The 22,796-nt window shown below is 40.3% G+C and overlaps 2 protein-coding genes across 4 annotated transcripts in view; one reads left to right on the forward strand and one right to left on the reverse strand.

Moving 5' to 3' along the window:
- The window catches only part of LOC104609520 (putative myosin-binding protein 4), a 75,433-nt gene extending 59,218 nt beyond the window's left edge, over positions 1–16,215 (forward strand). For all 3 annotated transcript variants that reach the window (XM_010275846.3, XM_088900053.1, XM_010275847.3), the window contains one exon: positions 15,697–16,215. The gene's annotated coding sequence lies outside the window, so the exon portion shown is untranslated. The remainder of the gene's footprint in view (positions 1–15,696) is intronic.
- A 5,466-nt stretch (positions 16,216–21,681) lies between these two features.
- On the reverse strand, positions 21,682–22,512 carry LOC148801206 (uncharacterized). The gene is made up of 2 exons (XM_088900339.1): positions 22,204–22,512; positions 21,682–22,092 (listed from the first exon to the last, which is right to left on the reverse strand). Exons 1-2 carry the CDS (start codon positions 22,510–22,512, stop codon positions 21,682–21,684), a joined length of 720 nt encoding a protein of 239 aa, XP_088756465.1.
- Positions 22,513–22,796: the final 284 nt, after the last annotated feature.

The raw sequence follows: 22,796 nt of genomic DNA on the forward strand, positions 1-22,796 counted from the left end.
GGCAAAAGTTTCTGCATAATCAACTCCATACACTTGAGTAAACCCCTTTGCCACTAAGCGAGCTTTATACCTCTCCACCGTTCCATCAGCCCTATGCTTGACAGTGAACACCCATTTAAATCCAACTGGATCCTTTCCCTTAGGAAGATCTACAAGTTCCCATGTGCCATTTTTATGAAGGGCATTGATTTCTTCCTTAATGGCATCTGTCCATTCAGGTACTGAAAGAGCTCCTGCCACATTCTTGGGGATAGGGACACTGTCAATAGAGGTAAGGAAAGCACGAAATGAGGGTGAAATGTTCTCATAGGAAACAAAGTTGGAAATGGGATGTTTAGTGGTGCACAATATAACACCTTTCCTGTGAGCAATAGGAAGGTCAAGGTCATTAGTAGCAGAGGTATCAATTTCAATAGAATCAGGAACATCATTGGGAGCCAAGTTACCTGAGTGGGTATGATCCTCCCCCGAGGAGTTTGATGGCACTGGAGGTACAACTTCTAGATTCTCCACAGCTCTTGAATTTGGTTGGCCTTTGCAACGACGAAAGAAGACACGAAAATGCGGAGGATTAGGGAGAGAAGGGAGCTGAACCAGTTTCTCCTCATGCCTACACTCCCCCTGAGGAGAAACAAGAAAGAAAGGCTCATCCTCAAAGAAAGAAACATCCATGGAGACATAGAATTTCTGAGAAACAGGATCAAAACAACGGTATCCCTTTTGAGTGAAGGAGTAACCAAGGAATATGCAAGGAATAGCATGAGAATCCAATTTCCCACGGGTGGGAGACAGGTTTTGGACAAAGCACCGACAACCAAATACTCGAGGAGGAATGGGAAGAAGGGGGGCCTTAGCAAAGAGAAGTTGATGTGGGGCTTTGTACTCTAACCAATGAGAGGGCATACGGTTAATGAGGTAGGTAGAACAAAGAACAACCTCAAGCCAAAATTATTTGGGGACATTCATATGGAGTAGTAAACCCCGAGCCACTTCAAGGAAATGTCGGTTCTTCCGTTCAGCCACACCATTTTGTTGTGGTGTTCGGGCACAAGAGCTACGGTGAAGTGAACCACGCGAAGCAAAGAACTCCGTGAGATCACTATGAAAAAACTCTTTCGCATTGTCTGACTGAAAAATTTGGATTTCAGTCTGAAATTGAGTGAAGACCATCCGCTGAAAATCTTGGATAATTTTTGGTACTTCTTCCCTGGTTCTCATAGGATATACCCAAGTATATCTAGAATAATCATCAATGAGGGTAATAAAATACTTGTAACCACTCTCAGATGGTAAACTAACAGGGCCCCATACATCAGAATGAACAATGTGAAAAGGAAATTCAGATTTACTATTTTTTTGAAGAAAATGAGTTCTACAATGTTTACTTAACTGACACATTTGACAAGAGAAATCTGAAACGAACATTGACTTAAACAGTTATGGAGATACAACTTTTAAAGACTCAAAAGACAAATGACCAAGGCGACAATGCCATAAATAAACTTGACTCTTATAGGATTGACTCATAGACTCTGTAACATGAAGACCAGCCTTATTCTCCAGCATGTAAAGTCCATCAACCATACGTCCCCTACCAATCGTCCTCCCCGAGGCCAGATCCTGAATCACACAATGAGAAGGGAAAAAGGTTACTGAGCAGTTTAAGGAATTAGTAACACTACTAATAGAGAACAAATTAATGGGAAATTTTGGATCATGTAGGACATCAGAGAGGGTAAGGCCAAGGGGAAGAGAGATGGTTCCTTGACTAGCTATGGAAGTGTATGATCCATCAGCTAGTCTCACCTTATCTCTCCCAGAAAGAAGGTGATAGGTTTGAAAGTAAGAGGACGTACTAGTCATGTGTTTTGACGCTCCAGAATCAATGATCCATGGAGAGTCAAGGGTGTGAGAAGCAACATGGAAAGCTGTGGCAGAGTTACCTGACGTAGATGCAAATGAGGTTGAGGGAGGAGCATTCATCTGACGAATTGCTCTACCATAGAGTTCTAAATGGTCACGAAAGGAATTCATAATATCCTCCCTCTGGTCAGATCCAGAGAGATGTGTCTGAGTCACAGTAGGGATGGAGGGCTGATTCTCCCGAGTAGCCATGTTGGCCATGTTGTATTTCTTTGTACCTTGCTGTCCGGACCTTTTATTCACATCTGAACCTTGCTTCTTATTCAGATCTTGAGCCCTTTTTGGTTTCCCATGAAGATCCCAACAGGTATCTCTGGTGTGTCGGGGTTTCTGGCAATGAGTGCACCACAATTTGTCCTCATCTTCTGTTTTTTTTTGGAGATCTCCTTTCCTGGAAGAAGATCCCACACTAGTAGAGACACCCCCTTTTGCTGCCAGCACAACTGCATTCCCACTAGGGCTGTTCATCAAATTCCTTTTGCTCTCTTCAGATTGTACAAGAGCATAAACTTCCTGAACTGATGGAAGATCCTTAGAACTGAGAATCTGTACTTTGATAGATTCATACATAGGATTTAGACCATGTAAGAAGGCAAACACTCTTTGCTGGGAGACAAGTTTCTTGTACAGTTTTGCATCCTCGTCACACTTCCAATCCACATTCTGGTAATGGTCCAACTCCTTCCAGACAGAAGTCACGTCAGAGTAATATACTTGTTATAATTTGGCCTGCCTTTGAATTCTGTTTGTCTGTTAGCAGTCAAGAAGAAAGAGAAAGAAAGAAGGAAGAAAGAGAGAGAGAAAGGTCTAGTTCGAATTAGGGAAAATCCTCTTCCCATTCGGCCATACATGTTTTTATATTATTAATATAATGGAAAAGACACAAGTGCCCTTATTTAAGTAAGAGACACTAGTTCTAACATAATACTACAGATCAACAACCTCAATATAAATATAAAGACCAAAATACCCCTACGCTAACACTCCCCCTCAAGCTGGTGAGTATATATCATATAATCCCAGCTTGTTACATACGTAGTCCACTCTTCCCCGACTCAACCCTTTTGTAAATAAGTCTGCCCCACTGGTTTCCCGTATTAACGTATGCAGTGTCTATCACTCCATTCAGCACCTTCTCTCTCACAAAGTGACAGTCAACCTCAATGTGCTTGGTTCTTTCATGGAACACCGGATTAGAAGAAATATGAACTGTAGCCTAATTGTTACAATAGAGCTTCATTGGAGTACTAATGTCGTACCCTATCTCTTGTAGAAGGTTCCTTAGCCACACTAATTCACAAGCAGTATGTGCCATAGCCCTATATTCTGCCTCTGCACTGCTTCTTGCCATGACTGTCTGCTTCTTACTTTTCCATGTCACTAGATTACCCCCTAGAAAAGTGCAATAACCTGTGGTAGACTGCCTATCAGACATAGAACCGGCCCAGTCAGCATCAGTATACCCTTCTATTTCCAGTTTTCCACCACTTTTATATATCAAACCACGACTGGGAGCTCCTTTTAAATACCTCACAATTCTTAGGACCGCATTCTAATGAGGAACCAGAGGTTTCTGCATGAACTGACTTACCACACTAATCGCAAATGAAATGTTTGGCCGAGTAATGGTTAGTTAGTTCAGTTTACCTACAAGTCGCCAGTATCTGCCAGGGTCTTCAAACACTTCACCCATATCACTGCTCAGCCTAGTATTTGTTTCCATAGGTGTCTCAGTTGGTTTAGCACCTAACAAACTTGTTTCTTCCAGCAAATCAAGCACATATTTCCTCTGACACAAATTAATACAATGCTTAGATCTTGCTACCTCTATGCCCAAGAAATATTTCAATTTACCAAGGTCCTTTGTCTGAAAATGTTCCTGTAGAAAGGTCTTCAACCTGTCAATGCCCATTTTATCATTCCCGATAATAACAATATCATCTACATACACCACCAATAGTATTTTTCCTGTCGGAGAGTCATGACTGAAGACGGAATGATCAACTTGGCACTGTTTCATACCAAACTTCTTTACCACCTCATTGAACCTACCAAACCATGCTCAAGGAGACTGTTTAAGCCCATATATAGCCTTCTTTAGTCTGCATACCTTACCATCCTCCCCCTGAGCAACAAACCCTGGTAGTTGCTCCATGTAGATCTCCTCGAGCAAATCACCATGCAAAAAGGCATTTTTGATATCAAGCTGATATAGGGGCCAATCATACATAGCTGCAAGAGAGATGACAACGCGAACCGACCCTATCTTAGCAACCGGGGAGAAGGTCTCTGTGTAGTCAATACCATAGGTTTGGGAGTACCCTTTTGCAACCAATCGCGCTTTCAGGCGCTCAACACTACCATCAGGCAAATACTTAACAGTATAAACCCACTTACAACCGACAACCTGCTTCCCAAGAGGAAGAGCGCTGAGGTCCCAAGTATGATTATGACGTAGAGCTGAGAGCTCTTCTTCCATTGCACGACACCACCCTGGAGAGGCGAGGGCTTCCTGGACATCCTTAGGGACAACCACTGAGGATAACAAAGAGATAAACTGGCGATGGGAGGCGGAAAGGTGAGTAAGTGAAACATAATTAGAACTAGGATGAAGGGTGCAAGTGCGTTTACTTTTCCGCAAGGCAATGGGAAGATCAAGATCAGATATTGGGTTCGGGTCTAGAACTGGATCTGTCGATGGTGATAGAGCCGGAGGAGTAGCAGCCGGTACATGTGGGCGATGTGTATACACTTGACGGATAGGTGGGCGTTCAATAGGTGGTGGCACTGGAGGCAAGGACTTAGTCACGACTGGAACAAGGGGAAGAGGATCGGCAATTGGAAGTGGAAGAGGAGGAGGCGATGAGGAGGAAGAAACATCACCGGACCCCAAGAAGAACGTAGTAGACCCAAAGAAGGTGACATCAGCACACACAAAGGAACGGCGAGAACTAGGATGGTAACACTTATACCCTTTCTAGGTCTGGGAATAGCCAAGGAAGATGCACTTAAGGGATCGTGCATCTAACTTGTCGTTCCCGGGGCCCAGATTATGGACGAAGCAGATACACCCAAAGACCCGAGGAGAAAGAGGAAATGGAGACACGGTGGGAAGCAAGACATTAAATGGGGAATGACCATCAAGGATAGACGTGGGCGTCCGATTAATCAAGTAGCAAGAGGTAAGCACCGCATCACTCCAAAAGGGTTTGGGAACATTCATGTGATGCATGAGGGATCGTGCTGTTTCTAAGAGATGGCGATTCTTTCTCTTAGCCACCCCATTTTGTTGTGGAGTGTAGGTACATGAGGTCTGATGTATAATGCCATGTTGGTCTAAGTATTCTTGAAATGATGAAGATAAATATTCATGGCCATTATTAGAACGAAAAATTTTAATGTGAACACCAAATTGATTGCGAATCTTAGCATAAAATTTCTGGAAGATGGTAAACAATTCACTTCTTTCTTTCATTAAATAGAGCCACGTCATCCTTGAAAAGTCATCAACAAAAATAACAAAGTATCTATATCCATTGTATGACATCACTTTATAAGGACCCCAAATATCTGAGTGAATCAAAGAAAAAGGACGTGACACACGGTTATCAACCCTAGAACTAAAGGGAACACAATGGTGTTTCCCAAACTGACACGACTCACAATCTAAAACAGAAAGTTGACTCAACGAAGGAACCAAAGATTCAAAACTTTCAGCAAAGGATGACCAAATCGACAGTGCCACTGGAGAGGAGAGATAGATGACTGGAGAGCTGTTGATGTTCTTCCACCACCGTTAAGATAATACAGTCCACCGGCTTCATGCCCTCCACCAATCTTCATTCCCGTCTTGAGATCCTGAAAAACACATAGAGAAGGGTAAAAGGTAATGGAACAATTAAGTGACTTGGTCAGCTTACTAACAACATAAGATTAAACGGAAATTTAGGAACATACAAAACTGAGGACAGGGATACAGGGTCCAGGTCAACATTACCAACACCACCAATGGAGGATGTGGAACCATTAGCAAGGGTAACAGATTGTGATGTTGAGCAATGAGAGAGGGAAGAAAACACACTTGGAGTTCCAGTCATGTGATCAGAGGCTCCAGAATAATCCAGGGATTGGGTGTGGATGCCAAACAAGCCATACCTGAGTGTGCGAAAGTAGCCGTATTCTGTTGAGATGTGGATTGGACAAACCTCTCATACTCATCACGGGGAACACTCACCATCTCCTTCCCGGGACCATCTGTAGGAGGCATCTAATCAGCTGAACGATTCTCCTGTCTAAAATTGGAACTGGTGTCACTAGTCATGGCATGATTGGCCCAGGTTGAGGGTGGACCATGCAAGTCATAGCAATAATTAATGGTATGTCCATCCATACCACAATGAGTACACCTCCTTGTACCTGAGCCACGTCCTCTACCACGGGCTCCCCTTGAATCTCTGCCTCCAGTACGACCACCACCACGGTTATATGTAGGTCCACCACTACCACTCCGGCCATATACCGGACCACTGCTACTACCACGACCAGACTGAGCTCCTCTAGCTCCACCTCTAACACCACGGCCTCTTGACATTGCAAAGGCTGATCTATCTGAGACATTAGAGTTCTCAGTAGATCCAATAGAAGTCCTCCGAAGTCGAGCAAACACCTCTTCTAAAGAAGGAAGAGCTGATCCTCCTAGTATTTGGGCCCGTACTAGTTCATACTCTGATTTCAGCCCCACCAAAAATCGAGTCACATCAAGCCGTTCTCTTTGTTGTTGCTGAATCTTGACATTAGAAGTGAGGAGTGATAAACATTCAACTCATTACGGATGTTTCTCATACTGGCATAGTACTCCTCAAGACTCTGATTGCCCTGTTGTAGATTAAAGTATTCTTGATACAGCTGATATACCCTGGTTGTATTGTCTTGACCAGAATACAATTTCTTAGCATGGTCCCACACATCTTTGGCAGTGTCAAGAAACATGAAATTTACACTAATCCTGGGTTCCATACTATTCCTTAACCACGTGATAATTTGTGCATCTTCTTGTTCCCAGTCTTCGTACTCATGAGAATCAGTGGAGGGTTTCTCCTCTCTTATGTGTTTCACCTTCTTCTTTGCCTTCAGAAAAACTTCTACAGATTTAGCCCAAGGTGGACATAATTCTCCCCATTCAGTTTAATAGAGGTCATTTGAACATTCAGGTAGTCAGTAGGTATCATCACATTAGATTTTCTATCACTGTTATCTCCCATTGCTGAATTCTGTTATCACTGAATTCTGCACACTGCACACGACTTGATCACACTGATCACACTGGTTTCAGCACTGATTATTGCTGAAAGTTGCACTCGTGACACCACAAACCCTACCCTACGGCTACCTGAAATCTCATCACTATATGAGCATCACTTCTCCTTCGAATCACACCAAAAACAGCATAAACCTTAGCATACTACAGTCTGAAATTCCACCATACGATTTGAAACATACTTCCTATTTGATTCATAACAGAAATATGCATAGAAATCTCTTACCTCATCACCGGAAGGACAACCACACGAGAAGAAAATCAGTCCACACAAGACACCCACTGTACCACACGAATCTGCCCTACATCGATTAGGGCAGGGCTTAGAAACCACAGCAACCGACCACACAAGACACAACTGGAGGCATAGAAACTCCCAAGGGAAGAGGGCGATCACTCCTTTTCAGCCCTTTCCCTGATCTCCAATCAATGGCAGAGAATTCAAGGGAAAACCCTAGATTGAGTGCTCAGAGAACAGAAATCTAGGCAGATCCGATTTGCTTAGTTAGCTCTGATACCATGTTATAATTCGGCCTGCCTTTGAATTCTGTTTGTCTGTTAGCAGTCAAGAAGAAGGAGAAAGAAAGAAGGAAGAAAGAGAGAGAGAAAGGAGGACAAAGGTCTGGTTCGAATTAGGGAAAATCCTCCTCCCATTCGGCCAGACATGTTTTTATATTATTAATATAAACAGGTCCTTATGACCTACGGTTTCACAGGGATACAAGAACAAACACTGCTGTTGCAGCATGTAAACAGGTCTGTATGACCTATGGTTTTACAGAGATCATACGACCCCACAACAGAATGGAAGGAGCAAGGTGAAGTTCACCACACACCTAATTGGCAGACCTGGTACAGTGCCAACTTCAGGGCAGCTGAACAGTCAATGAGATCAAAGTAAGAGAAAGAGCTACTTCAGTCCATCAGCAGGGTAGCCGAACAGCAGTAACACAAAAAAGAACACCTCAGTCGAATATTAGGGCATCAACAGTCCATCAATGGGTGCAAAGAAACACAAAAAAAAACTTCAGTTGAATACCAGGGCACCCGAACAGTAGATGAACAGTAGATAATACCTTCTTGAACATCAGCTGATAGCCTCTCTATAAACCAGAACTTTCTCTACGCTGGAAGATGAAAAGCCAGGCAGACTTCTTTGAACATCAGATAGGAAACTCTCTATAAACCAGAACTCTTTTCTACGCTGGAAGATGAAAAGTCAGGCAGGCATCTTCTTGCTTAAGGTCGAACAGCAGATGGATACAGCTGGGAGATGAAGAGACTGACTGCTCGACATTGGAAGATGAACAAATCAGATTTGCTTGACATCACCCTTCAGGCCTGGACGACTGGCTCTGATACCATGTTGAGCAAGAGAAGAGAAGGAAAAGAGAGGAGAGGAAGAGAGGAGAGGCGAGAGGACTGAGAGCCCAAAAGAACACTGCAGGCGTGTGCAGTATGTTATTATTTATACTAGGCTGGTCGTACAACATAAAGTATGAAGAAATTACAAAAGTACCCTTGCGGTACTAAACATGTGTACAACAACATCTGTCAACAAGAACACAAGGAATAGGAACCTGGCACTATTAAGGAAATGGTGGAGATTTTTATTGGAGAAAGAAAACAGAGGGGAGTTTTGTCTCTGTGTGGCTAGCATCCTCCATTGAAGCAGGGCTGTGGAAGGAGGCTCGTATGGTAGGAGGGGAGAAGGAGGAAGAAGAAGCATTATGTGGACTTGTGAGATTGGTTAATTCAAATGGGAAGGAATGTTTCACTAAAAAGGGCCAACAAATTCTGGGAAGCCAAAAAGCTTTGGGGCAGATGGAAGGTCAAACCTATAGAAAGCAAGAAAAGGCTATGACAAATGGCAGATCTTTTGCGCAGGTGGTGTCAGGGGAAATAGACAAAAATATACCAGTGTCTAAAGGGAGAAGGCTGAACCAGCAACCTCAAACAGGGAGGGTTGCTGGTTCGATCATTAAAACAGGGGGGTGTAATTTGTTAAGAGGTCACGTGGGAGGAAAAGACTTAGAAAATGGGCCCAGTCGAGTGGATCCCTTTTCTGGTGGGCCGGAGAAGGCAACTCAAGTAAAGGCTTTAAAGTTGGGTTCTTATATTACAAGTTTTGAGCCCAAGGCCCATTACAAGACAGATGGGCCAAGGGACCCTTTAAGTAAGCACGTGACTGGGAGGAGGGATGAGCTGATAGACGAGATTAAGCGTCTATCTTCTTCTACCCCGAATCCCTCCTTTCGATCGAACAGTTCAGGCGCAAAATCTCAAGATTCTCAGTCTCGGGGCTCTCTACAGTGGGTCCCATCCAACCTGGCGGACCGTCTCTCACCAGATAGGTGCAACCTGAGATACCTGAAGCCTAGTGATTTGAACAGAACAGGGTTTGAAGATTGGTTGAGTGAACAAAACAGCAGTGACGATTCTAATAGAGACGAAACTTTAAGTTTGGGAAGTCTGTCTCCGAAAAGCAACAATGATTTACTTGAAATAGAAAGTTTGCATACAGAGCTGTTGTTTTTAGAGGAAGAGATTGAAGAGGCAGGTGGTGGGAAGACTAGAAATGGTGAAGAATATGGTCCTAAAGCTGTGAAAACTCCTCTTCCCTTCGTCGAGGGAGCTGATCCAGAGTCTAATGAATTACGAGATGTTGGTGGAGAGGGACAAGAATCGGCCGTGAGGATGGATGTGGGTATTCCAGTGTCAGAAACACAGAGAAAGGTTTTCCAAGTGGGTAGGTCATCAGGAAGTGATTCTTTCACTATGTCTACTTCACAACTTTGTCCAAAAAGGGGAAAGGCCTTAAAACCATTTGTCGCCTGTTAGCAACTCAATTCCAGTGATTCTAGTCCTACCCCCGTCCTACCAGGTATGGGTGTCAATTCATTTTTAGGTACTGACTTGTCTGCCATGTCTGCCATGCCTGTAATAGATATTCCATGCCTGACTTGATCCCTCTTGACCACTCTAGGTAATTTAAACCATCAAGAGGGACAACAGCCATAGGAAAGGATAGGTCACGACCCCCACTCATTCCATTCAGCATTGAAGAAACTCCAGATGTAGCTGAATCTTCACCACTCATGATTTTAGGTTTAAAAAAACAGCACCCAAAGAAGGAGCACTGCCTCACAGAGTTGTTACAGAAGGCACCAGGCACTTCCTGACCTTCAGTCCACTAAAAAGACTGCTATTGCAGCACACAAACAGGTCCTTATGACCTACGGTTTCACAGGGATCCAAGAACAAACACTGCTGTTGCAGGACGTAAACAGGTCTGTATGACCTACGGTTTTACAGAGATCATACGACCCCACAACAGAATGGAAGGAGCAAGGTGAAGTTCACCACACACCTAATCGGCAGACCTGGTACAGTGCCAACTTCAGGGCAGCTGAACAGTCAATGAGATCAAAGTAAGAGAAAGAGCTACTTCAGTCCATCAACAGGGTAGCCGAACAGCAGTAACACAAAAAAGAACACCTCAGCCGAATATTAGGGCATCAACAGTCCATCAATGGGTGCAAAGAAACACAAAAAAAACTTCAGTTGAATACCAGGGCACCCGAACAGTAGATGAACAGTAGATAATACCTTCTTGAACATCAGCTGATAGCCTCTCTATAAACCAGAACTTTCTCTACGCTGGAAGATGAAAAGCCAGGCAGACTTCTTTGAACATCAGATAGAAAACTCTCTATAAACCAGAACTCTTTTCTACGCTGGAAGATGAAAAGTCAGGCAGGCATCTTCTTGCTTAAGGTCGAACAGCAGATGGATACAGCTGGGAGATGAAGAGACTGACTGCTCGAAATTGGAAGATGAACAAATCAGATTTGCTTGACATCACCCTTCAGGCCTGGACGACTGGCTCTGATACCATGTTGAACAAGAGAAGAGAAGAGAAAGAGAGGAGTGGCGAGAGGACAGAGAGCCCAAAGAATACTGCAGGCGTGTGCAGTATGTTATTATTTATACTAGGCTGGTCGTACAACATAAAATATGAAGAAATTACAAAAGTACCCTTGCGGTACTAAACATGTGTACAACAACATCTGTCAACAGGGATGATGACCCCTTTGAACCAGCTCTAAATTCCTTTTGGATGTGACATTAGATCTTAGTTTTTGTTGTCTAATAACGTTGTTCAGTTGATCTATTAGAATCATTTACACATTCTATGAGTTTACATTTTGCTTCAGCTAATTCTATTTTGTGGTTTTAACTCTTGTAAGTTTACTTGACAACTTCACAGTGTATTATTGTCTATTAACCTAAGTTTCTTGGTTTTGTTTGATGATTTGGAGCAAAATAATAATCTAAATGGGTATTTATCTATGCTTCATCATTTCATAAAATATTCTTGTATATTTCCACATATTTCACAATGTATCCACCATGTCTACAATTTTTACAATATTTCCAATAGTTTTGACATATTTCCTATATTTGGGTGATTGACATTTCCACGAAATTGTATGACTCTCCACTGATGAAAGGGTAATGTCTTGTAGACCTGATGCAGAAAAGCTAGAATAAACGATCGATAAATAGGAGAGAGAGAGAGAGATCCCAAGGAATCACTCCAAGGGTCCTAGAATCACTCTAGGGTGTATAAAAATCATTCCATACAGAAAACTTGCGAGGGAACTCTAAAGAAATCTTCATTCGTTAGCTTCAAAAGGAAGAGAATACATCATCCATTTATAGAGTGACTTGTGTGGCCCGTATACTTTTCACCATAATTACAAAAATGCCATTCCTTGTCTTGTGCATCAAGAAACACAACTTTCTAACTAGTAATGCAAATAAACTGAAAATTAAAGAGAAACCCCACTAGACTAGAGGAATAAGATGCTATACCACAAGCCCACATGGAACTGCTCAAAATGACAGAAACATCCCTACTATCCAAAAATACAGAAATACATAAAATTTCAGAAAATTCCAAATTTGATTCTTCTGCTCCTGTATTGTTCTCCTTTGGTTCAGAAAAACTCGTCCATGAGTTTTGAAGAACTTGAGGATGAAAAGTTGATGTTGATCTACCTTAATGACAAAAGTAGTAGTTGGCATAGCTATTTCAACACACTTGGACTGTAGAGTAGATGCCACACACATAGCTAGAAACAGATCTTGAAAGCAATCTATGTCTGTGTTAGAGAATAAAACCTATTCAGGGGCCTCACTTAACAGATTAAGCTTTTAAGTTGAATGGTTCTTTGAGATGGTATCAGAGCTACCTTGACCAAGTGGTCTAGTGTTCGATTCTAGTCACCCCCATTATAATTAATTAAGTTTCAGCACAAGGTATGGGTGGGCCTGTGCTGTCCATGCTTTAAGCTCAATGGGCTTTCGTGTGAGGGGGCATGTTCGAGAATAAAACCTATTCAAGGGCCTCACTTAACAGTTTAAGCTTTTAAGTTGAATGGTTCTTTGAGAGTCTGAAATACTTCCTTCCATAACCTTCTTTGTTAAATCATCAATAACATTAGCTTCTTGAACGCTTACATCGTCAATCAACCTATCTTGTAGTGAATCTTCCTCTTATTATTACAAACTTGTTCATATACAAAATCACACCTGAAACATTTGGACCTTTTTCTACAATCTCTACTCTCTAGTTGAGAAATCTCCATCTCTATGTGTTCAGCTACCCTTGTTTCTTTAGCAAACTCTTGGCCTTCTTCCATTATTGATATTGGTGGAACTTGTGCTATGTCAGCTTGTAATTCTTAAATTGGTTCCAGTTCAACTTGTAAGGTAAAGTCACGACTTCCTTACTAAGATCTACTACAACCAAAACATTCGGAAGCTCCTTTCTGAACAATTTCTATCTTTTCTTGGCCTGTACCATCTTAATCTTCAATGTTTACAACTTTTATAGGTTGAAATTCTAGTTCTTTAGCTTCATTCACAACTTTAGCTCTAGGATAGGCATCAACATGTAATGAATCATCTTCTTTATATTCAACTTTGTATGTTCTTCTCATTTGCTACCAATTCTTGTAATGTTTCTTCTCTATCATTAGAGCCAATTCAAAAGCATGATCTACATTATAAATTTGAATTGTAGACAATTCCTTCTTGATATTATCCCTTAGTCCATTTGTGAAAATTCGTTCCTTGCACATTATATAATGTCACATCCATCATGGTTTCAAAACCATCATTGACCTGGGTGGTTGAAGTGCTTGACCTAGAAACTGGTCACCTATTTGGTTCTGTTTTCCCTCTGATCTATTCTTTTGTAAAAAGCTGTTGAATTGGTCAGCAAACTGCTGACCTGAACGATTAGACACTGAACCATTCCACCTGGACAACGGTTCACGGTTCAATGAAAATATTTACATTTTTTGAATTAAAATAACAAAAAAAATAAAATGAAGAGAGAGAGAGAGTGAGGGAGGGAGGGATCAGATCTCTGCAATGCTGGCGACGATGAACAGAATCACCACTGTTGTATCTGTCAGCATTGCTGGTTACCATTGCCACCACATACTCCTCTCTTCTTTATATATATATATATATATATCTTCTTGCCCTAGTATTCTAATCTATTATCTAAGGGCTGAGATATAACACAATGTGTATTTTAACTCAATGGTTCAAACGGTTCGACCCAGATGGTTGTACTTCTGACCCAGAAACCGCTCGCCAAAGCGGTTCCATTTCCGAGTTGGTTTTTAAAACTTTGACATCTAATATATAATTCATCATTTATTTATCAATATTATATATATATATATAATTCATCAATCTTATGCATATATTGAACTACAGATAGCATACCTTGCGTGTGACTTGTCAACTCCATATATAGATCATCATGGAAGTATACTTTTCTTGCAAATACCTCTTCATCTTTGCCCACGTGATAATAGGATATTGACCACTATTTTCTAGTTGTTGCTCAAGAATTCTCCACCACACTTTAGCATGCCCACGTGAGCCTCATGCATGCAAAATCTAAATTCAGAATATCCTGCCAAACAAAATATTCTTCTAACACACTTGGAAACTTTACAATTGTAGTTGACATTATTAGATCTTCATTCTTCCACCAGCTTCTCAAGTAAGTCAACCAAGGGCCCTTTGTATGGTTCAAAGACACAATCATCATTGCTCCTAGATCCATATGTTTAGAAGATACCCTAGGTTAATAGAATTGGTCACTTTGTGAGAACATACTGAATAACTATTAACTCTGATACCAAAGCTCCTCCTCCTCAGAGAGAGAGAGAGAGATAGAGAGATCCCAATGAATCACTCCAAGGGTCCTAGAGTGTGTAGGAATCACTACATACAGCAAGCTTGCAAGAGAATTCTTAAAGAAATTTTCATTCCTTAACTTCAAAAGGAAGAGAATACGTCTATTTATATAGAGTGACTTGTGTGACCTGGAATACTATTCATCATAATTAAAAAAATGCCACTCCTTTTGCGTCAAGAAACACAATAGCTTTCTACCTACTAATGTAAATAAACTGAAAATTGAAACAGAAGCCTTAGACTAGAGAAACAAGGTGCTATAGCCTATTCCCACATGGGACCGGTCAAAATGACAAAATACCTATTGTCCAAAAATATGGAAATACATAAAATTTCAGAAAATTCCAGATTGACTCTTCAACTCCTGCATTAAGACCTTAAGCATAAATACTCTTGAGAGAAGCCAATTTTTTTAAAGAAATTTGCCCTGTTAGATGCCCTAGTGATAATTTGATGACAATGGGAATTGGGAAGTATCAAGAAAAATCTTGGTATTTTTTTCCTATCTAAATATGCAGAAGAAAGGAAACAAACGGACTTATCCATAGGATTTCTTTTATGAGTGAAGTTTCAATTCCACATGTACTTCATTGTTTCCCTAGGCTGCCCTAGATAACTCACACTGCTCCAGGAAATGACCTAAATATTTGCCTACGTACTTGCTTGGGTGGCTTACCAACTTCCTTTTGGCCAAACATCAGATACAAGCATGGAAGAGAATCTTTCGTCTTTTTTTTTTCTTGTCAAGCATGTTGTACAGTTTTTTTTGTCCAATTTTTACAGGTATTTTCTCATTAGGAGCATCAAATTTTGGAAGGATTGAGGTTCATAAATATCCTTGTAGAGAATCTAATTTTGCCTAGGAGAGATTGCATAGGAACCTTATTGTTTATTAGATAAGTGGTGCTATCTTACCATTCTTCTCTTCTGTCATGGCTTGTAATTATATTGCTGTGGAAGTGGGGGAAACTTGAATGCTCTGCATACATGGATTGCCTTAGATATTATGAATGTATCCAGCCACTTATCAAAAAAAAAAAAAAAAAAAACAGAGTAGCAAGAAAATTCATGTTTGTGCTCCCATTTCATTATCACATAGATATTATGAATCATCTGTATTAACCTTTGATTGATTGATAATCAGTGTTTCTTATACCTCTTAAAAACAGGGAGTTGATATTCTGGAAAACAGGAAAAATTCAGTCAAAGCATGGGTCAAGAGAAGAGGGGTAATCTTGCATCCATGATTTAACCCAAGGAATTTGATGATCAAGTAGAGGATTGTATATAAAATATCGTCAGCTTCATTCTTTTCAAGAAATGGAAGATTCATGTAGTTAGTTATCAAGTCTTGAAGCATTCTCTTTAAGCTTTATTTCTTTTCTTTTCGAAAGAGTTTTCTTCTTTCATTTGGTATATTTTGATCCTTACCTTGGTTTTATTTAGATTGCTTGTAGGGTGAATGTATATGTTGTAATCTTTTGTTTTTGAGCAGCAAGCTTTTAATTAAGTTATAGAAGGGGTAATATATGCATGTAAAGATAGCAATTTTTTCATTATTCTTTAGGTTGGTTTCTATCAACCAACATACTGATGTTGTATATTCAAACAGATTGAGGTTTCACTTGGTTATAATGATCTTACGCAATACGCAATGAAAGTTTCCTGATTTTTCCAGGAATGTTCCACTGGTTGAGCCTTTTTTTTAAAGAAGCATCTCTTATAATTCGTGATATGGTTTGTAAAGTGCTCATTTAACCTGTCAAAAGTTTCAAGATGTTCCACTGGTTGAACATGTCAATATGTCATTACTTTTCTATAATAAGTTAGTAATCATATTTTTAGATTTGATGAAAATGAAAGAACTGAAATCATGCATACAAGGGAAGTTAATACTTGGTGAATAACGAACGTTCCAGTTTTGGTAAGTAATAGTTCCAGTACTGTTATGGAACTCTTAAAAAGCATGTGATGTTTACCGAAAAGTTGAAAATGGAACAGGATTCTATCGATTATAATTTCCTTCTTAAATTAGATTTTAACATTTGGAATATCTTCCGTATACTGGGATGATTATTTGTTGTTAGAAGAGCATCAAATTTAGATGCCCAAATAGAAAAATGGCTGGACATTTTTCATGGAAAAGGGTAGTATGCTCATATGCTGTTCATTTCCCAGGCTCGGATTGAATCCTAGCATATGTATTCAGTGCATTTAATTTTTGTTATTTTGTATAAGTTCCAAAATGCAAACTGCAACACTTAAAAAAGTTTCCTAAATGCAAAATTTGAAACCTTTCCTATTGAATAGGGCTGCTCAAGGGTCAGCCATTGACCAACAAACAGAAATAACAAAGTTCTGTTATTGACTCTCCATATAACAGGGTCTTCCTAGATAAACTGAACAAAATCATTCTATTCATCCAAGTTCCATTATATGCTTAAATTTGTTCGATTCCCTTGAGGTGGTGTAATGACACAGGGTCACTGGTTCAGATGATATAATCAAGTCTCATGCACTTCTTCCTCCAATTGGCATTGCTGTGGCCTGTGGGATGCATCCATGCATTTTGTATTGTGCCCACAAGAGGCATGCAGTAGGATGCTATCCAATGTCCAAACTTTGGGTGGTTGGTGCTTCGAAGGCCACAGTCAATAATTGCATCTGCAATAACCATGAATAATCATGCCATTCTTGCTGAAATTGATCATATTGTATTTTGGTAGACTAGATGAGGCTATAAGAATATCATGAGGAGCAATAACTCGAATACCCATGATTCTGCAGCTTTGAATTCGTAAACTACACCCAAGTTTTAGGCTTTCCATCAACCAAGGCGCCATTGATTCATCAACTATCAATCAATATAAACAATGGTTGCAATATAACCAACTAAAGAAAGAAAGAAAAACAACTTTTATAATCAACGTTGGAATTGAAGAAAGATCCGACATGAATCAAGTTACTAAGGCTGAGTTTGGAAGGAGTAAAACCTTATATTTTGTATTATTTTGTATGTATTTACGCTGTACATATTTGCATTTGTACTCTTTCCAAACTGAGCCTAACGTTTTTAAGTATTCACACCTTGATTGACCAATTTTCCATAACTTCTATCCATCTCCATTTGTTTCTTAAGCCTTAAGCATTATTCAAACCATCAGCAGAGATATTATTTATATAGGACCCACAAAACCCATCTCTAAGTTCAACTGTGTAGGTAAGTTTGAACTTTGACGTGTTACTCAGCTAAATAGATTTCTAAAGACAAACAGGGGCAATACCCATGATGTCTTCGTGCTGAATTCTCTAAGCTTCATTGATCTGATATTTATGGTTCGTCACTTGTAGCTTGTTCCTATCCTCCATTTAGTTTGTTTCATCCAATCAAAATTCTTGTCAGATCACCATGTTCCAATTTGAGCTCTTACCTTCACTTCTCTTCATCGTTCCATTCTTCTTCCTCTCCATGTTCAGTAGCTATCTGGGTAGGAAGTCGTCTTCATCTCCAGCCAGTAAACTACCTAGCCCGTTGATCGATTCATTCTTGGCCTTATACGTCAATCGACACCGAGTCGAAGATTGGTTTGCAAGGCTTCTAAGACACTCCCCCAATGGAACCTTTGTTTTCGATTGTTGTTTTGGTTCCCATCAAATCTGCACTGCCAATCCTTCCAACGTTTGACACTCAAGACCCAATTCTACCTTTACCCAAAAGGCAACTTCATCCGAGTGGGCCTCCAAGACTTGCTCGGTGCCGGAATCTTCAACGCCAACAGCGACAATTGGAAGTTTCAGAGGCAAATTTTGAGTTACGAGTTCAATACCAGGTCTCTTCGTATTAAGGAAAGCTCTTCAGAAGGTAACTTCACAAGTTTAACAGTTACCAATGGAGGCTCTCAGTCCAGTTTAGCAGTTACCAATAAAGGTTCTTTAGCAGCTACCAAAGAAGACTCTCTCTCAAGAATAGTAGCTACCAATGAAAGATCTCCCTCAAGATTAGCAGTTACCAATGGAGGTTCTCTCTCAAGAATAGCAGTTACTAATGGAGTCTCTCACACAGGTTTGGAAACCGACTAAATTAGAAAGAGAAGAATTAATTAGGAATTATTGTACATAGGCAACTACCTATTCTATTCTTATTTTCCTTTATTATTTTTGTTCTTTGTGTATATATATTGTACCCATCTCAGCCTGGTCGACAGGTCAAGTAATACAAAGGATTCTTTTATTTTTTATTATTGTTTTCTCTCTTCTACATTCTTAACTTGGTATCAGAGCCTATGGCATCTCATAGTGCTAATTCGTTTGAAGCCATGAGTTCCAATTCTTCTAATCTTCAGAACATGACTACTACAATATCCATGAACTCCATTCCCAATATTTTTCCATATCTCACCATTAAGCTGAATGGAGAAAACTTTCTTCTATGGAGGGCTCAACTTCTGCTAGTACTCAGAGCCTACAAACTAATGGGTTTGATTGATGGGTCGGCCAAGGCACCACTAGAGGAAATTCCAGCCAGATCCTAATGATGGTAATAAGAAAACTCTTAACCCAAACTATTCTTCACGGGTATAGTTGGACCAACTTGTTCTAAATTGGCTTGTTGCATCTCTAACAGAGGGCGTATTAGCCCAAGTTGTTGGACTGTCTATTACAGCTGAAGTTTGGAGTGCCCTAGAGAGATCATTCTCTTCTCACTCATGATCTAGGGTGCTACAACTAAGGCGACATATACAAAATCTTAAGAAAGGCAAACTATCCATAAGTGAGTATGCTCAGAAAGCAAAAACCATTGCATACAATCTGTCTGTTGTTTCTGAACTGGTAGCTAAAGAAGACCTTGTTCTTTATGTTTTATCTAGGCTAGGAAGTGAATATGAATCTCTTATCACATCTATTACTAACAGAACTGATGCTGATCAGTTAGGCATCAATGATGCTCTTGGTTTACTTCTTATCCATGAATCTTGGCTTGTTCAACATAATGTTTCCAATGAAGCTCCCAATGCCAATATATCTGCAAATAACAACAATAATGACAAGAATAGCAACAATAATTCTTAGTTTCAGAATTACAAAGGGAACTTTGGCTGTAGCAGAGGCAGGGGGCGTGGCAATCATTCTGGACGAGGACAAGGTCGTGGTAGAGGTAATACAATTATCTGCCAAGTATGTAACAAACCTAACCATGGTGCACTTAAGTGCTACAAACGGTACAATCTCTCATACCAAGGAGAACACAACAATAATTCTCCAGATCCTATAGTTGCATTTCATAGTGGCATGTCTTCCTATAATGGTTCAACAACTAATTTCGCCCCTGCTTGGTACCCTGATAGTGGAGCAATTCATCACATGGCTCCAGATGCTGATAACTTACAAAACAAGTTTGAATATTTAGGTACGGACCAAGTCAAAATTGGTAGTGGCGAAGGTTTGACAATTAAGAGTATTGGTTCTTCTTCATTAAGTTATTATCACCATTAGTAACTTGCTCATGAATGTGGTCAGGACTGTTTGTGTTGGTATTTTGATCAGGGATCGGTTCAGTAGTAGACTCAGGTACGTGCATGATGGTGGTGTTAATGGTGGGTTCATTAATTGGTATATTAGTGGGTTCTTGGAATGGTACTGGTACAGGTGGATAGGTGTTAGTTAATGAATCTGAGGGTTGTGGTAAACGTATGACGGGTGTGAATAAGATTATGGGAACATTAATGTCAATGTTCTGAAAAGGGAATGTGGATTCATAAAAAACCACATCTCTAGAGGTGAAAATGCGATGAGAAGTAAGGTAAAAAATTCTATAGTCATTTTGCCCATGAGGATAACCCAAAAAGTTACTTTAGTGGCTTGCTAGCAAACTTGTCCCTTTGACATGGACGAACTTGGGTGTAGCATAAGCACCCAAAGGTACAAAGATGCTCATAGTCAGGAGGTTTGCGATAGAGTACCTCAAATGGTGATTTGCCTTATAATCGCGGTGTTGGGAGCAAGCTTATGAGATAATTTGCTATAAGAAGACATTGCCCCCAAAATGTTGTAGGGAGAGAAGCTTCAGACTGAAGAGCTCGAGTGACTTCAAGATCTCTAATCAATGATACCTTTGGTAGCATAGTATTGTTGAATAGGCTTTGAAATGAATTTAGAACCATTGTCCAAATGTATGCATTGTACACCATAGTTAAATTGTCGCTTTACCATTGTACAGCCTCTGATTTATTTCTTAAGAGATAGACCCAAGTGCATTTTACTAAAATCATCAATGATAGTAAGAAAAAAATGAGCTCCAGATTGAGATTCTATTCGGTAACCTCCCCGGATATCACAATGCACAAGCTGGAAAGGAGTAGTGGTGCAGGATACTCAAACTGGAAATGGAATTCATGTTTGTTTAGCATGATGGCATGAATCACAACCGAAATCTCCCGGTGTGATAGGTATGCAACTGATGAGTGAGATGTGCTGTCGTGAGGCATAACCAAGACATCTATGCCATGTTATGTTATCTATAGTGGAAGAAGCAAGTACATGTGCTGAAGATGACTGTGCAAGGGTTGTAAAATGGTAGAAGCCATCACAGAGCTTGCCCACTCCAATCACTTTCTTGGAGGCAAGGTCCTGAAGAACACAAAATGATGAAAAAAATATAGCTGCACAGTTGAGCTGATTGGTTAGTTTGCTTATAGAGAGTAGATTGCATCTAAACTGTGGGAGATACAAAACATTATGTATAGTATGAGAACCAAGATTCAAGACCCCTTATGAGTGGCTGAGATAGAAGTTCCATTTGGTGAGCTAACAAGCCTCTTATGACTCAAACACTAGGATGTTGTAAACATAGACTCAGATGCAAGCATGTGGTCGGAAGCACCACTGTCATGAATCCAACTGGGAGGAGATAGAACCTTACTAGAGGTATTGGCCGAAGCAAATTCAGACTTGTCATTATTAAGAAGAGAAAGAAGTTGATTGTATTGATTCATTGTGAGCCCTGGGATGGGAGAGCTAGTAGTAGTCTCTAAGGATTTAGTAGCTGCACATGATGTAGATCGAGGTTGATGTGGTGGACCCTTAGAATTAAACCGTCAGCTTGATCAATTCTTTTCCCAATTCTCTGGATATCCAATTTGCTCATAACAACGGTCTTAGGTGTGACCGTTCCATTTACAGTGATCACAATGCGGTCGTTGCCTAGCTTGTCCATTTGAACCTAATCCTCGTCCATTTGGTCTAGTAGAGGCATTTAGTGCAGTTCCTTCTGGCTGACCAGGAGAGTTACGCATAGATATCGTGAATAGATGCTTTTCTTCTTGAGTGACAAGAGCATATGCATGACTCATACTAGGTAGCGGATCATATCCAAGAATCATAGATCTAATTGAATTGAAGGAGTCATTGAGTCCCATGAGAAATTGATGTAGTTTCTTCTTGTCACTTTCAGTAGCAAGAATCTTTGCTGCTCCACATGAGCATTCAGGTATGGTTACGAGTATTCCTAATTCATCCCAGAGTGTTTTGAGTCTGGTGAAATAACCAATGACTATGAGATATCCTTGCTGGAGAACAACCAAGTCTAGTTTTAGTTGATGTATACGGGGAGTGTTACTTTGTGAGAACCGTTCTTCGAGTTCCTTCTAGATTTTAGCTACACATTCTATGAATGTTACGCTGTCACGGGACAATGAATTGAGGATCCACAAGGTAACTATCACATTGCATTTCGTGCAAGCTGATTCTTTCAACGATGTAGCATCAGGGCATGGCAAAGATCCATCAACAAAACAAAATTTGTTCTTTGCCTTTAAAGTTGTCTTCATTGTGCGTTGCCATGTCGGGAAGTTTTCTTTGACGAGTGGAGATGAAATCAACACTGCTCCTGGATTGTCCGACGGGTGCAAGAAATACGGTGATCTTCCATCAATCTCGAACACCATTACTAATCTTGTGGAAATGAAAACCTGAGGATCTTGTGCCATTTTGATACCATGTAAAATGCTATCAAACACAAGAAAACAGAGGAAGAAGACTCTACACACACAAAAATATCCGACTTAGACAAGTGGGCCAAATTGGCCAGCTGTCAAGTGATTGAGGTCCAGCTGTCAGGTAGTTGTTAAAATGCAAGAAGCTTTCTGTTACAACTGTTATAACAACACTCAGTATATGATATTGAGGGAGATAAGAGATAAACTAGAAGCACCGGTATACAATGAGGTGAGGGACATGGTTTATACCCACACCTCACTCAGCGAAAGCATGA

The sequence above is a fragment of the Nelumbo nucifera genome, chromosome 3, assembly GCF_055504915.1.
Source record: "Nelumbo nucifera cultivar China Antique chromosome 3, China Antique-T2T, whole genome shotgun sequence".
Classification (NCBI taxonomy): Eukaryota; Viridiplantae; Streptophyta; class Magnoliopsida; order Proteales; family Nelumbonaceae; genus Nelumbo; species Nelumbo nucifera.